At 46.3% G+C, this 15969-nt stretch overlaps 2 protein-coding genes across 3 annotated transcripts; both read left to right on the top strand.

The window, feature by feature from the left end:
- Positions 1-4: 4 nt before the first annotated feature.
- LOC130378029 (gap junction alpha-5 protein-like) lies at positions 5-3312 on the top strand (the record flags this gene model as incomplete). The annotated part of the gene is made up of 1 exon (XM_056584968.1): positions 5-3312. A coding segment is annotated over one exon (699 nt), but the record flags the coding sequence as incomplete, so codon positions are not given.
- Positions 3313-9078: 5766 nt separating this feature from the next.
- Positions 9079-15162, top strand: acp6 (acid phosphatase 6, lysophosphatidic). 2 transcript variants are annotated; one of them, XM_056584969.1, is made up of 11 exons: positions 9079-9243; positions 9329-9440; positions 9826-10060; positions 10469-10597; positions 11784-11914; positions 12410-12489; positions 12822-12909; positions 13029-13161; positions 13251-13444; positions 13622-13787; positions 14436-15162. In XM_056584969.1, exons 2-11 carry the CDS (start codon positions 9358-9360, stop codon positions 14568-14570), a joined length of 1374 nt encoding a protein of 457 aa, XP_056440944.1. In that variant the 5' UTR covers positions 9079-9243; positions 9329-9357; the 3' UTR covers positions 14571-15162. The 2 variants fall into 2 exon arrangements, with proteins under 2 accessions (XP_056440944.1, XP_056440945.1); XM_056584970.1 differs by lacking the exon at positions 9329-9440 and having other exon boundaries at positions 9083-9243.
- Positions 15163-15969: the final 807 nt, after the last annotated feature.

Below are 15969 nucleotides of genomic sequence, written 5' to 3'. Positions count from 1 at the left end.
GGGCGAGGGCATGGGCCGCGTGCGCCTGAAGGGGGCGCTGCTGCAGACCTACGTCCTCAGCATCCTGATCCGCACGGTGATGGAGGTGACCTTCATCACCGTGCAGTATCTGATCTACGGCGTGTTCCTGAAGGCGCTGTACCTCTGCAAGGCCTGGCCCTGCCCCAACCCCGTCAACTGCTACATGTCGCGGCCCACCGAGAAGAACGTGTTCATCGTGTTCATGCTGGTGGTGGCGGGCGTGTCCCTGCTGCTGTCCGTGGTGGAGCTCTACCACCTCGCCTGGAAGCGCGTCCGGAAGTGCCACCGCAGGAGGAAGGCCGCCAAGCTGAAGAGGGAGCAGGCGGAGGAGGCGGCCGCCCTGGGGGCCCTGGGCCCCGGGGGCGAGGCCCCGCGGCCCCCGGCCTCCTGCACCCCCCCGCCCGACTTCAGCCAGTGCCTGGCGACCGCTCCCGGGGGCCACCGGGGCGCCATGGCGACACAGCCCTTCAGCGACCGGCTGGCGCTGCAGCAGAACTCGGAGAACCGCGCCACGGAGCTCCACCACAGCCGCGACGGCATGGAGGCGGAGCCCGGCTTCGGGAGGCGGAGCTACGACACCCCGCCCCCGCCGCCACACAACGACTTCCAGAGGGACAAGAGACGCCTGAGCAAGACCAGCGGGAGCAGCAACCGGAACAAACCGGCTGACCTGGCGGTGTAGAGAGAGAGAGAGAGAGAGAGAGAGAGAGAGAGAGAGAGAGAGAGAGAGAGAGAGAGAGAGAGAGAGAGAGAGAGAGAGAGAGAGGGAGGGAGGGAAGGAGAGAGAGAGAGAGAGAGAGAGAGAGCGAGAGAGATACAGAGAGAGAGAGAGAGAGAGAGAGAGAGAGAGAGAGAGAGAGAGAGAGAGAGATAGATGAGTTGAGATGTGGAGATATTGTTGGGCTGACACTTGAAAGTAAAAATACTTAACTTTCTTTTTAAGACCAGAGCACGGTTGAAGCTGTGATATTGCACAGGGCTCTCGGCTCTGAGATTCTGTAGACCAGTTGCACAGCGATGGAGAGATGAGAGGAAGAGGAGAATCCTCCATAGACAGAGATCAGAGAGCAAACGAATCAACGACTGGTGAATCTCAACCTAATGATCACAGACACAAATAGGGTTTTGTTGATAGCTCTACTTTGTAGAGGAAATCACGTATTTTCACAACACAATAAAACATACATTGGTGGTAACACTCAGCAGCATCACTATCTTACTGAGCGAACTGTTCTATGCATTGACTGTTGAAGAACAAATGTGCATCATTTACTCACAAGTATCAACCAACTTAAAGTGCCTTCACGCCTTTAATTTTCACACAAGAAGATGCTCTCTGGATATAATCAAAAAATATGTTTTCAGATAATGAAAGTACATTAGTCTTGACAATGACACACAGGTAAATACAACTGTAGGTAAACCAGGAGGTGAAACAAAGAAGGAGAGGAAAATACAGGCCTACAAATCCGACTGTTTGCAGTATCGGGTGCACTTTGAGAGCATCCCTTGAACGGTGTTCTACGTTTTTCCAAACTTTGACCTTCTGACTCTGATGCCATGGAGCCCCGTTCGACCATTAGGAGGCTGTTGTGCCTCGTTCTGACCACTAGGAGGCTGTGGAGGCTCATTCTGACCACTAGGGGACAGGGTTGCGTTTCTTCTCAGACCCTCGCGAAGACCAATCGTGTTATTTTTGTCTAATACGATTTTAAATTTATGTTTAAATTTATGTTGATTTGTCTGTAATTTGTAAGCGCTTTTTGATGACTGAAGATAATAAAGAATACATTTCATATCTGTGATATTGGCTCGGCTACTGACTTTGTGTTATAACTTTACACAGCCGACAAAATTGTGCAGGAGAACATTTTAAATGTGTGTGCATGTCGAGTTTGATGATGTAAAGAATCTGAAACAAACAAACAAACAATTAAAAAAAAAATCTTTATCTATGTGGCCTTATTTCAGGAGGCTTAATAACTCAATGCATTATCCTTAGGCTATATGGAGGATAACAATCGTAATACTTAAAATTACAAAATAAATTCACATTGATATGATCTTTTCATCAAATTAAGTGAGTGAAAGTAACCTTTCATCACACTTGTTTCTCTCGGTATTGTTCAGTTTAGTGAACAATTATTTTTAATGTGATTTAATGTAATGTCCAGTCCTGTCCTGTAGAGGGAGTCACATCACCCTTCAACTGAAGGGTCAAATAACGAGAAGGGTACAGCTGCAGGCTTGGGTGTTTCCGTCATGACACAAGAACGCCCTTTAGGCGTTCCTGGTAGCGTTTCATCGACCAATCACAAGGTGTTTCGAAAGGCATACTGGGTTTCGCAAGGCATACTGCGAAGCACAGTCGCAAGGCATACTATGCTTTCCTTCCTTAATGGCAATTTTACCTCTCTCATTAGATTTAGCAATCATGGAGCCCCCACTTGGCTAACGTTAGTTCTATGCTACCCGTACTTGAAACTGCTGTTTGAGAAAATCTAACTAGCGTATGTTTCGGATGTTGACAGACGTGCGAAGAAGAAGGGGTTCGGTGTTGACAGTGAAAGTTAGGCCGGTTTATAGCAGAGTTACCGTTTTCGGTTATTACCGGTCAATGACCGGAAAAAAATGAGGAGGACCGACAATTCTAAATGTCCCAGGTCAGAATGACCAGTGGCGACTGGTCATTAGGGGCAAGTCGCTACTCTCAAAAGAAAAAAAGAAAAGAAAATGAAAATGAAAAAAAGGAAATATATAAAAAATAGAATATATATATATTTTTTTAGATATATATATTTTTTTTTAATAATCTCCCCAGGAAGTACTATAAAATAATAAGTTCGGCGCTTTTATTTAATTTTTAGTCGACCCTGGCTTGCTTCTTCCGGCTGAGTTCGTCTGGAGGGGCAAGAGGGGCTTAAGCCCCACCAGCCCAATGTGTATTGGGTTTGAAACATTGAGATGCGCATGCTCAGAGTGTTTCTCTGTTGAAGTGGACAGAGATTATTTTACTTAATGGTGGGGCTAGCCCAATATGTCCATGGTGTGGACTTGGGACTGTTAAATATCCCAGGATGCATTTTGCATTTTGCATTTCGCATTCCTCTTTTAAAATATCAGTGTGTAAGCTATAAAATAGGCTATATAGGAACGTTTTAAAAGTATAACAAAGATGGAGGCCTATTCAACATATTTGCATACTATTATTTTAAAATTAAAGAGGGGTTTTGTTTTATATAATTTGTTTATTGTATAAGTCGCTGATGGAGGAAACCCATCGCAACGGAAATCCCGATCGGATCCATCTGAGTGTGTGTGTGTGTGTGTGTGTGTGTGTGTGTGTGTGTGTGTGTGTGTGTGTGTGTGTGTGTGTGTGTGTGTGTGTGTGTGTGTGTGTGTGTGTGTGTGCGTGTGTGTGCGTGTGCGCGAGTGTGTTTCTATTCTATTCTATTGTGTTACCCTTTAGGTTTCATTTGATAAAAACGACAGTGTTAGCCCTTATGTTTTTTTCCCATGATGACTGATGAAAAACAACAGTGTTACCCCTTATATTTTATTTGACAAGGACACATTTTTCTTTTTTTTTAAATATGTTTTTTTTCATGACGAACAATAAAATACAACAGTGTTACCCCTTATATTTTATTTGACAAAGACAACAGTGTTACCCCTTATGTTTTTTTTCATGACTACCAAAAAAAAAAAACAGTGTTGCCCCGTGTTTTTTTTTTCATGACAACCAATAAAAAACAACAGTGTTACCCCTTATGGTTTTTTTTCATGACGACCAATAAAAAACAACAGTGTTACCCCTTATGTTTTTTTTCATGACGACCAATAAAAAACGACACTGTTACCCCTTATGTTTTTTTTCATTTAGACCAATACAAATCAACAGTGTCACCCCTCATGTTTCATTTGATAAAAACAACAGTGTTACCCCCTATGTTTTATTCGATACATTTCGACAGTGTTACCCCTTATGGGTTTTTCATGACGACAGATAAAGAACGACAGCGTTACCCTTTACGTATCTTTTGATAAAAACGACAGTGTCACCCCTTATGTATTTTTCCCATGATGACTGATGAAAAACAACAGTGTTACCCCTTATATTTTATTTGACAAGGACAATTTTTCTTTTTTTTCAAATATGTTTTTTTCATGACGACCAATAAAAATGTTTCCTAATGGGTTTTTTTCATGATGACCAAAGAAAAGCGACAGTGTCACCCCTAATGTTTCATTTGGTGAAAACGACAGTGTTACCCTCTTATTTTTTATTCGATACATTTCGACAGTGTTACCCCTTATGGGTTTTTCATGACGACAGATAAAAAACGACAGTGTTACCCCTTATGTTTTTTATCACGACGACCAATAAAAAAACAACAGTGTTACCCCTTATGGTTTTTTTCATGACGACCAAAGAAAAACGACAGTGTCACCCCTCATGTTTCTTTTCATTTCGACCAATAAAAAACAACAGTGTCACCCCTCAAGTTTCGTTTGATAAAAACGACAGTGTTACCCCCTATGTTTTATTCGATACATTTCGACAGTGTTACCCCTTATGGGTTTTTCATGACGACAGATAAAGAACGACAGTGTTACCCTTTACGTATCTTTTGATAAAAACAACAGTGCTACCCCTTATATTTTATTTGACAAGGACACTTTTTTTTTTTTTTAAATATGTTTTTTTTCATGACGACCAATAAAATACGACAGTGTTACCCCTTATGTTTTATTTGACAAAGACAACAGTGTTACCCCTTATGTTTTTCTTCATGACGACCAATAAAAAATAACAGTGTTACCCCTTATGTTTTTATTCATGACGACCAATAAAAAAACAACAGTGTTACCCCTTATCTTTTCTTTCATGACGACCAATAAAAAACAACAGTGTTACCCCTTATGTTTTTTTTCATGACGACCAATAAAAAACAACAGTGTTTCCCCTTATGGTTTTTTTCATGACGACCAAAGAAAAACGACAGTGTCACCCCTCATGTTTCATTTCATAAAAACGACAATGTTACCCCCTATGTTTTAATGGATAAATATCGACAGTGTTACCCCTTATGTTTTTTGCATGACGACCGATAAAAAAGGACAGTGTTACCCCCTATGTTTTATTTGATAAATATCGACAATGTTAACCCTCATGTTTCATTTGATATAAACGACAGTGTTACCCCTTGTGTTTTTTTTCATGACGACCAATAAAAAACAACAGTGTTTCCCCTTATGTTTTTTATCACGACGACCAATAAAAAAACAACAGTGTTACCCCTTGTGTTTTTTTTCATGACAACCAATAAAAAACAACAGTGTTACCCCTTATGGTTTTTTTCATGATGACCAAAGAAAAACGACAGTGTCACCCCTCATGTTTCATTTCATAAAAACGACAATGTTACCCCCTATGTTTTATTTGATAAATATCAACAGTGTTACCCCTTATGTTCATTTCATGACGGCCGATAAAAAACGACAGTGGTACCCCTGTCAACTTTTTTGCGGGGATCCGAACCTGAGCTGTTTAGAGTATTAACCTCCGAACTTATCAATGCACCATCAAGCCACCGAATAATGTCATCACAATGGTTATACTTGACTTTATAATTCGCATGAAATAGAAATATGAGACTTCCAATTCCAACAGAGGACATCAACCGGACTTGAACCCCGGTCTCCAGGGGGTTAGCTCACAGCTCTCTCCACTTCCCAATGAGATTCTTAATTTAATTATGTCTGAGATTATATATGGCAGTGCAATAGACATGATAGCATTACGTTTAAAATTAAAGATATTGTGTTTTCCTCAGAAATAGAGCCACGGTATCCAGGGGTGTTAGGCAGAGTGCAGACCACTGCACCACTGAGGCGATGAAAATACACAATAATCAATCATCAATAAAGAGGATATACATGACGTTAAAATGTGTGTGTGTATTTCTATTATTTCCCTTTTGTTTTTTTTCATGACGACCAATAAAAAACGACACTGTTACCCCTTATATTTTATTTGACAAAGACAACAGTGTTACCCATTATGTTTTTTTTCATGACGACCAATAAAAAACAACAGTGTTACCCCTTATGTGTTTTTCATGACGACCAATAAAAAACAACAGTGTTACCCCTTATGTGTTTTTCATGACGACCAATAAAAAACGACAGTGTTACCCCTTATGTTTTTTTCATGACGACCAATAAAAAGCAACAGTGTTACCCCTTGTGTTTTTTTTCATGACGACCAATAAAAAAACAACAGTGTTTCCCCTTATGGTTTTTTTCATGACAACCAAAGAAAAATGACAGTGTCACCCCTCATGTTTCATTTGATAAAAACAACAGCGTTACCCCTTATGTTTTTTTCATGAAGACCAATAAAAAACGACAGTGTTACCCCTTATGTTTCATTTGATTAAAACGACAGTGTTACCCCTTGTGTTTCATTTGATTAAAACGACAGTGTTACCCCGTGTGTTTTTTTTCATGACGACCAAAGAAAAACAACAGTGTTACCCCCTATGTTTTATTTGATAAATATCAACAGTGTTACCCCTTTTGTTTTTTTCATGACGACCAATAAAAAACAACAGTGTTACCCCTTATGTTTTTTTTCATGACGACCAATAAAAAACAACAGTGTCATAGATCGCTAACTAGCAGAGAGTTGTAAGCACTTTCCACCCTTTTCAGTGGAGGAATTGGACTCCCCAAGCAATGTTATACTTAAAAGGAGCAAGTAAGTTACATATTAATTTAGTCTTTCGGCCTGTAGCATATAAACAAAATGAAGCAACTGTCCCATATTTCTAACTGCATTTGAAGTAGACATTGAGACTCACAAAAAATGGACGCTATAGGACAGTGATCATGATTTGTCTCAATATCAGAATAACAACAATGGGTCAAATAGCAATGGCTGGTGGAATGGCCATGAAGTAGGTCTGTATATGCAGTGTAAGCTTGTCCAGGCCCTGCAAATCAGGATGTAGGCTATGAATCTGAATAAAAAGCAGGTAAATAGGTAGTGGCCATCCCCAAAATGCACCAGAATACAGGAAATCAAATCTATCAAATTCCAAAAAATTATGGGGGGGGGGGGGGGAGAACCTCAGACCCCCTGTCTATTACTGTTCCCCACCAACATGTTTGATCGCCAGCCGCCACTGAGAATGACCAATGGAAATAATTCTCTGCACAATTTGAATTGTGTTTAAATATGCTACAGTGGTCATTTGTTTAGCCAATTCATGTTAAACAATGATTGTTTTGATTGTCGGGTCGGGCCTTTGATCGAGCGTTTGTGTTTTTTTTGTTTTTGTTATCATTGCTTTATTGGCCTAATATGAGGAGAAATCTATGCCATAAACAGACATTTTATAGGCCTTTATTACACGGGTCTTCTCAATGCCGTGGAACGCTCCGTTCACTTGCATAGTAGTCCGGTGACTTTTCAACCCCAGCGTCTTCGGTTGCTAAGCAACGTCAACGTCTAGGCCCATTCACACCCGACGGTAAAATACGGATACGGACAGTTTCGTCCGGTCCCGGAGGTGTTTCGTCCGTAAATGGGTCCGTCGCCTCTGAGCTTACGAATCCGGAGTGCTCCGGGAGAACCGGAGCAATGCCACCGGAAATCGAGGCGGCAGTATGGAGTCAAAAGTCAGACCATTCGCGAAAATAGATAGAGTAGTATAATATCTGATATGTATATTATATATATATATATATAGTATTTGACGTTTTGTACTTATCTGATACTATATACCTGACATTTTTATTTGATTGTTTATTGCTATTGTTCCCCTGCTTTGGCAATGAGTTGTAACTGGTCATTTAACAACATTTTGAGGAGATAATCTGCTGGTTGGTGAGGGGTGTCACATGCCACCGCACACTTTTTGCACTTTTTTTTGCCGATTTCGGATGACGCAAAGCAAAATCATCTCTACAGATGTCATGTTTGCGATTGTCGATGCCGTTAATTTGTGAAACGACTGTCACTGCCCTCTAGAGGATTTATTGCGTAACATCCATAACAACGCTGAAACCAGACGGAGGTATGAAGGGTAGTTCCGGGGGCAACGTTTGGGGCGACGGACGAATTTCGTCCGGATCCGGAGGTATGGATCGGCCTTAGTGGACTATTTCACTGCTGATCAACACTACGAATGCTGGTAACGAATAAATTGTAAAAAGACACACCATGTGAAGTTATTTTCCAAGTAAGATTTGAAAAGTTTTGGAAGTTTATTTACAACACTATTTGCATGGTTTCGGAGTAGTACACTTTGACATTTTAATACAGTTCAGCGAGAAAGGCGACGAAGAATAAGAAGGGGGCGTTCCAGTCTGCGTAAACGGGAACCCCCACCACACGAGAACGCCCATTTGCGTCTGCAGTGGGATGGTATTGCCAAATAACCAACATCTCTGGAGAACCTAATTCCCTTATTATTTTAGAGCCATGAGAGAAACATGAGCACTTAATGACGCTCATACTTTTGGGAAATAAATATAAAATAAATGTATTTCCTTGTTGTTATCGCTTTCAAGGTCTTAATAGGCTATATCAAAACGCTACAGCTTAAATAATTGCATTCCTTAACAAAGTAATAATGAATATATTACCTGTCAGACGATAACGTTACACAATCTTTAAGTTAATACCAGATCCCCCTCTAACCGTATTCGTATTCATATATATTGCTAATATTACACATCCATTAATTTAACCAAAATTCAACTGTTAACCCAAACCTGAACGTTAACTGTAGGCCCGTTTTGAACTACCGTATGTATATAATCATTTACATGTTTTATATTATATACATGAACCCAACCATCTCCAATGTGATGTTGAAAAACAAACGGGGAAATAAAACACAAAGAAAATACGACCAATAACCAAAAAATGCCAATAGTAACAGAATGAAATTATATATAAATCATATAATATAATTATAATGTGTATAAAAACCATGTGCGGTCGAAGAGTGAGGACGAGTGACGAGTCCTTACCAAACAGTGATTGGCTAGGCTTGGTCACGTGTTAATTATTCACGACGGCCTTCACTACCGGTGTAAGAAAACCCCGCTTCCGGTCGCATGTAGGAACCTTCCCTGACCCAGAAGAACCAGCGGCTCCTCGGGACTCGGGCCCTCTTTAAAACGCGCAGGGGCCCTCATTCACACCCGGTGAGTAGCAGGGTTTAACCCCCCAGAGACACGACCTCATTCCGGGTACATTTCTGTTGTGTACGTGACGTCTCTGTGGTCGCAGGATGACATCCGGGAGGGTTGTGTGTTCGGATGGGGTTCGTTTGCGGTCCCTCCGTCCCTGAGGAGACAGACCTTACGTCATGTGTGGACTGTGGGATGCTCACCTGCTCCAGGTGTGGTGGTGACGTTTGTAACTCTGGTAGACGGCTGGTCTGAGGTCACGTTGTTGTTATCGCATCAGGTATTCAACGACAGTGTGACTTAGAGTTAGTTAGAGTGATTATCTCTTCCATTCGGTATATACCAAATGTATTGACCATGCTTGCAGTTAGCAACAAGTCTAAAGCTACAGGGTTGACCTTTTCTCTGAGACGCACTCATAACAACGCCCTCACGAGCCACCAGGTGACAACCACTGCTTTATATAAGGTGTGTGTGTGTGTGTGTGTGTGTGTGTGTGTGTGTGTGTGTGTGTGTGTGTGTGTGTGTGTGTGTGTGTGTGTGTGTGTGTGTGTGTGTGTGTGTGTGTGTGTGTGTGTGTGTGTGTGTGTGTCCCAGGATACGACAGCAGAACATGAGGACCATTTGGGCCAGAGCAGGTGTTTTAGGTTCCGTGTCGGTGGCGTTCGGGTCGATGTGGTGGTCGCAGCAGAAGACTGAAGTCGACCCCATGGCGTCCAGCTGTCCCGCGGTCCACACACACTCTACCTCTCCCTACGAGCTGAAGCTGGTGCAGGTTCTGTTCCGGCATGGGGCCAGAACGCCCCTCAAGTCCATTCCTGACATACTGGAGGTGAGTTTTCTATAACAACCGTTTACTAATGAAGATGTTCCGGTACCGATCTTTCCTTCCCGATACCGATTCCTGTTCTTGAGTATCGGCCGATACCGAGTTTATACTGATTCATAACTACTTATAGCCCTTTCTTATTGAAGGGTTCTCTTACGACGAGTAAGAGATAGTAAGTATAGTCTGTTCACTTACTTTCTACATTATTTTTTTTAGAACTAGATAATTTATAATCTATAATCAATAATACTGTGTCTGTGTAGTAGACGATTCACGTGACGGTATCGAGTCGGCGCGTAGACCTTGCGTACTCGCCGATACCCGATACTGATATCTGTATCGGAAGAACTCTACTGCTAATGCTCCCCACAACAAAACAACAGGATGCTTTACCGCCCGGTCCCCCCCCAGGCCCAGTGGGTGCCGTCCCTCCTGCACCCCCCAGCCCACACCAAGATGAACTACGTGGTGACGGACCTGGAGGGCGGGCCGCAGCCCCCCATGCCCGTGGAGGACAGCTACAGGAAGACCACCCTGGCTGTGAGTCGGGCCGTCGGGGGTTCTGTGGTTCCTTCTGTCTTATAGCTAACGCTGCGTAGAGGAATACTTGGCCTACTTCACAGCATCCTGTCTAGCGCTGATAGCAAGGCGTTAGCTCGGAGTTAGCACTGCCAGGTGGGTTTTGGGGCTAGCCTTCAGGCCTTGGTTGGTTTGAGTCTGTATCGTGTTATCAATCTCAGACTCCGCCGTCACAAAGGAACGAAAGAGAAGATAAAGGAGACGTGAAGGAATGACATTCACCCAGCAGTATCTCTCCTCGTCCAATCACAGCGCAGCGCTATCAGTGCTCTTGCGCAACAACCTAGCCAGGCTCAGGCAAGGTAAAAAATCTCCCTCAATAAATATTAAAATCTTTGATATACTGAGAGAGAATTTGATATTAGCTGTGTTGGCGTAGGCTAGGTCCAGCTTTCCGATCTCGACGGGATACCGTATAGTGACTGCGATGTGTTGGTATTAGTTTAATCTAACTGCATTAAATGCTTTTATAAAGCGCTTTTCTAACGAGTGGTCACTCAGAGCGCTGAACAACACTGCCTCACATTCACCCATTCATGCACACATTCACCCACCGACGGCGGAGTCAGCCCCGCAGGGCGACAGCCAGCTGGTCAGGAGCAGTCAGGGTGAGGCGTCTCGCTCAGGGACACCTCCACACTCAGCTAGGAGGAGCCGGGGATCGAACCTGCAACCCTCCGGTTACCAGCCGCCCCGCTCTACCTCCTGAGCCACACGCCGGCCTCAGTCTTGTCGTCTGCCTGAGAGGTCATTGTGACGCTCATAATCCTGACCATCTCAGCATGGCTCCGCCCTCGTTCCTCTTATACAGAGTGAGGCACTGACCCCTGACCTGTGTCACTGGAGAGCTGGCTCCTGATTGGTCCTTTCTGAGGTGGGGTCCTGTGAGTGAGTCACTGGAGAGCTGGCTCCTGATTGGCCCGTTCTGAGGTGGGGTCCTTAGAGTCACTGGGGAGCTGGCTCCTGATTGGCCCGTTCTGAGGCGTGGTCCTGTGTGTCCCTGGAGGGCTGGCTCCTGATTGGCCCGTTCTGAGGCGTGGTCCTGTGTGTCCCTGGAGGGCTGGCTCCTGATTGGCCCGTTCTGAGGCGTGGTCCTGTGTGTCCCTGGAGGGCTGGCTCCTGATTGGCCCCTTGCGTGTGTCTCCAGGGGGGGACCTTCCCTGGGCAGCTGACCACGGTGGGCATGCAGCAGCTGTACGAGCTGGGGGAGAGGCTGAGGAAGAGATACGTGGAGGAAGACCCCTTCCTCAGCCCCGTCTTCAGCTCCACCGAGGTCTAGTGAGTACTACTCCACTATCACTAGTGTTACCATAACAGTACTGATACTAGTAGTAAGTACCACTACTATTCCATTACTATTACTAGTAGTAAGTACCACTACTATTCCAGTACTATTACTGGTAGTAAGTACCACTACTATTCCATTACTATTACTAGTAGTAAGTACCACTACTATTCCAGTACTATTACTGGTATTAAGTAAGTTCCAATACTATCTACAAGTAATAGTACTGGAATAGTAGTTAATACTAGTAAGTACTGTTAAAGTACCACTACTATAACAATCATATTCCTAGTAGTTAGTCCCACTACTATAACAGTACTATTACTATGAACCAGTTAGTGATCATTCCAACCTACTGGTGTGCAGTACAGAGCGTGTTTCTTGCTACGACCCCAGCTTCATTAACTCCTCTGGTTCCTGACCCATGATGCCCACATGGTTGTTCCTCCGTCGTGTTGACCGCTGCTTGTCTCCTCTGGTCCCTCCAGCGTGCGTTCCACCAACATCGTGAGGACCATCGAGTCCGCCAAGTGCCTGGTGGCGGGCCTCTTCAAGCAGCAGCAGACAGGTGTGTAGCCCGCGGGCGCTGTAGACCCTGCTTCTGCCTGGGGGGGGCGCTGTAGACTCTGTCTCTGTGGACCCTCTCTCTGCCTGGGGGGGCCCTGTAGCCCTCTCTCTGTGGACCCTCTCTCTGTAGACCCTGTCTCTGTAGACCCTGTCTCTGTAGACTCTGTCTCTGTGGACCCTCTCTCTGCCTGGGGGGGCCCTGTAGACTCTCTCTGTGGACCCTCTCTCTGCCTGGGGGGGGCGCTGTAGACCCTCTCTCTGCCTGGGGGGGGCGCTGTAGACCCTCTCTCTAACGTCACACTGCGCTGTCCTCTCTGTCCTCCCGCCCTGAAGGCGCGGTGCCCATACTGACGACGGAGGCTCTGTCGGAAAGCCTGTACCCCAACTACAACGGCTGCAAACTCCTCAAGATGATCGCAGGGTAAGACTGGCCCCCAGCCTCCTATACACCTCCCAGACACACGGGGGGGGAGGGGGGGGGGATGATTACAGGAACTATGACCGAAGATCCGTCTGGTAGAATCCCTTTGCGTGTTTCAGTCACCGCTGGGCAGAGTCAGCGACGGTCCCCGACATCGTCGACGACCTGAAGCGCGTCCACAAAGCCCTCGGCATCTCGTCCAATCAGCGCGTCGACTTCATCCTCATCAGAGACGACATGGTGGCCCGAGAGGTGAGTGTGGGGCAGCGTGAATGGGCGCTGGTGCATTGTGGGTCCCAGGGCGCCGTAACTGAGCGGTCCTCTGGTGTCTCGGTGTACAGGCCCACGGGCTGCCCTGCCCGGCCGTGCTGCGGGCCTGGAGCTCCACGGTGGAGCGGCGGGCCGTGGACATGATCTACCACATCTACGAGCCCAGCAAGAGGGAGAACCTGCAGCTGTGCGTGGGGCCCCTGCTGCACATGCTGATGGGCAACATCGAGGAGAAGCTCCAGGGAACGGCGGCGGAGCCCGACAGGTGAGGTGGAGTCCGACAGGTGAGGCGGGCCCCGGGGTCCACACACAGAGGGCCCTGTCCCACTGCCCCAGTCCCCCCACTGCCCCAGACCAGTCCCCCCACTGCCCCAGTCCCCCCACTGCCCCAGACCAGTCCCCCCACTGCCAGGCTGATACTGTGCCCCCCGCTGTGACCCAGGAAGCTGTTCCTGTACTCGGCCCACGACACCACCCTGATCCCCTGTCTGATGGCCATGGGGATCTTCGACATGCGCTGGCCGCCGTACGCCGCCGACATCACCCTGGAGCTGCACCAGCACCGGCAGACCAAGGAGGCCTTCGTCAAGGTGTCCTACATCGGCCAGGTGAGGGGGGTGTGTCCTACATCGGCCAGGTGAGGGGTGTCCTACATCGGCCAGGTGAGGGGGAGGGGTGACCCACATTGGCCAGGTGAGGGGAGGCCAGGTGAGGGGTGTCCTACATCGGCCAGGTGAGGGGGAGGGGTGTCCTACATCGGCCAGGTGAGGGGGAGGGGTGTCCTACATCGGCCAGGTGAGGGGGAGGGGTGTCCTACATCGGCCAGGTGAGGGAGAGGCCAGGTGAGGGGGAGGAGTGTCCTACATCGGCCAAGTGAGGGAGAGGCCAGGTGATGGGGAGGAGTGTCCTACATCGGCCAGGTGAGGGGGAGGGGTGTCTTACATCGGCCAGTTCTTCAGAGACCGCCCCTCCCGGCAGAAGGCAGAAGACATTCACAATTCAAAAAGCTCCATAAGAGTTCAACTCTGGCCGGCTTTGACCTGTGTGACGCCACCTAGAGTAGCTCAGCTGGCTTTGGGTCGATCGTGAGAGATGTTTGCAGGCCAGCATTTTGTATCTTTTAAATATATCAGCTTTAGCATGTGATTGTTTTACTATTGATCAGCGTGGAGTCCTGATATTCCCAGGCTGTTGTGAGCTAGTTGCTAGCAGCCCGTCGTGGGGACTCTGAACGACGCCGTGTGGTTTGTGTACAGGACCAGCTGATCCCGGGCTGCAGCGGCGTGTACTGCCCCGTCCAGGAGTTCAAACAGGCCCTGGCCGCCTGCTCCCTGTCCGCTGACCTCTACCAGTCCCGATGCAGCAACACCGAGGGCGTGGCCGCGCCCTGAGCCCCGCCCCCTATCCGTTAGTCCAAGGAGGCGGAGTCTGTGAAGGTCCTCGTTAAGGTCAACCAGCAGACGTCCTTCAGGCAGCGAGGCGTTGCATCTTAACGACCAAAACGACCTTCAGACGTTGGTTACGATTTATCGCACAATGCTAGCGGGGGAAACCTGATGATGTAGGATTGTATTTATTTTCCTATTCCCGATTCCCAAGTTATCCCAGACAGAACATGAATGAATAAATGAGAACTTTTATCAACGATTAGAATACAAAATCACAGGTCAGTTCTTCTGGACTATCCAGTTTGTGTTTTCCGCTGTGATGCTAACCTTCATCACGCTCAAACGAAGAACACCGGACTACATTTTTATTTGGCTGAAGCCGAGTGCCCCTCGATATCTGCCCTATGCAAGCCTTTTATCATCACGCTGAACGATGCCCGCTGATACTTGAAGATGCATGCACCGCTCAATACACTGGGCATCTATTTTTTCACCTCTAAGTTATTTCAAATACATTTTGGTTTTGCTTTGTGGATTAATAATGAATAAAGAACTGGTTGAACTCATCTTCATGACAGAAAACCAATCATTGACATGAACCACCACGAGACACCCTCACTGACCAGAGCCTGGACACACGGGACAACATGTATATACCAAAACAATATCTTTTATTTGTAGTCCATCACCACAGCCCTGGGAGGCTATTCTGCACCAAAGCCAAGGAGAAACACATGACAAGCTTATACAACAGAAGGAAGTCCACTGGATGGAAAGCATTAAGAGTTGTACATTTCCGTGTGTCTACTCCGGACATGGGGCCAGCCTTCCTGGCGTTAACCGGCTCTAACTAGCTCTACTTCTAGAATATCAACCAATCCCATCGTCCCATCCTGATAACCTCCTTAATGTGGGGATTATTGCTGTGGGAATGATTTCTTAAAATTGTTATACCCAGATTTCAACAAGAGCATCGTAAACAAAAAAATCAAAAAAATAAAACTGAACATAGGAACACAACAGAAAGCAGAACACGGAGCACGTATCGGTACGAACGGGATCCACGCCGAGCGCTGGGTCGTGCTGGAGCCCGGGCTGACGGACTTTGGAGATGATCAAAGTGCGGCCAGGCGGGCGCCGCGGCTCCACGACGGAGGAGGAACACTCCCGCAGGGCCGTGGTTGTGCTTTTTTTTTTAATAATACTATTATCTTAATGAGGTCATCGTTTGGTTTGTTATACACTGGAGTTACAAAGGAAATTAAAATAGACTAAAATTCAAAAAGCCCACCAATGGTAAACGGTACAGTATCTTTAGAGGGGTGGGGGGGGGGCAGGCCTCCACCAATGAAAGGAGGGTAGGAGGTCAGAGGTCACCGATAGAATGCCTATACATACAGAC

This window comes from Gadus chalcogrammus, unplaced genomic scaffold, assembly GCF_026213295.1.
Source record: "Gadus chalcogrammus isolate NIFS_2021 unplaced genomic scaffold, NIFS_Gcha_1.0 GACHA053, whole genome shotgun sequence".
In the NCBI taxonomy this organism is placed as follows: Eukaryota; Metazoa; Chordata; class Actinopteri; order Gadiformes; family Gadidae; genus Gadus; species Gadus chalcogrammus.
Note: the sequence above shows the minus strand (reverse complement) of the source record. Positions and strands in the feature narration are given on the sequence as shown.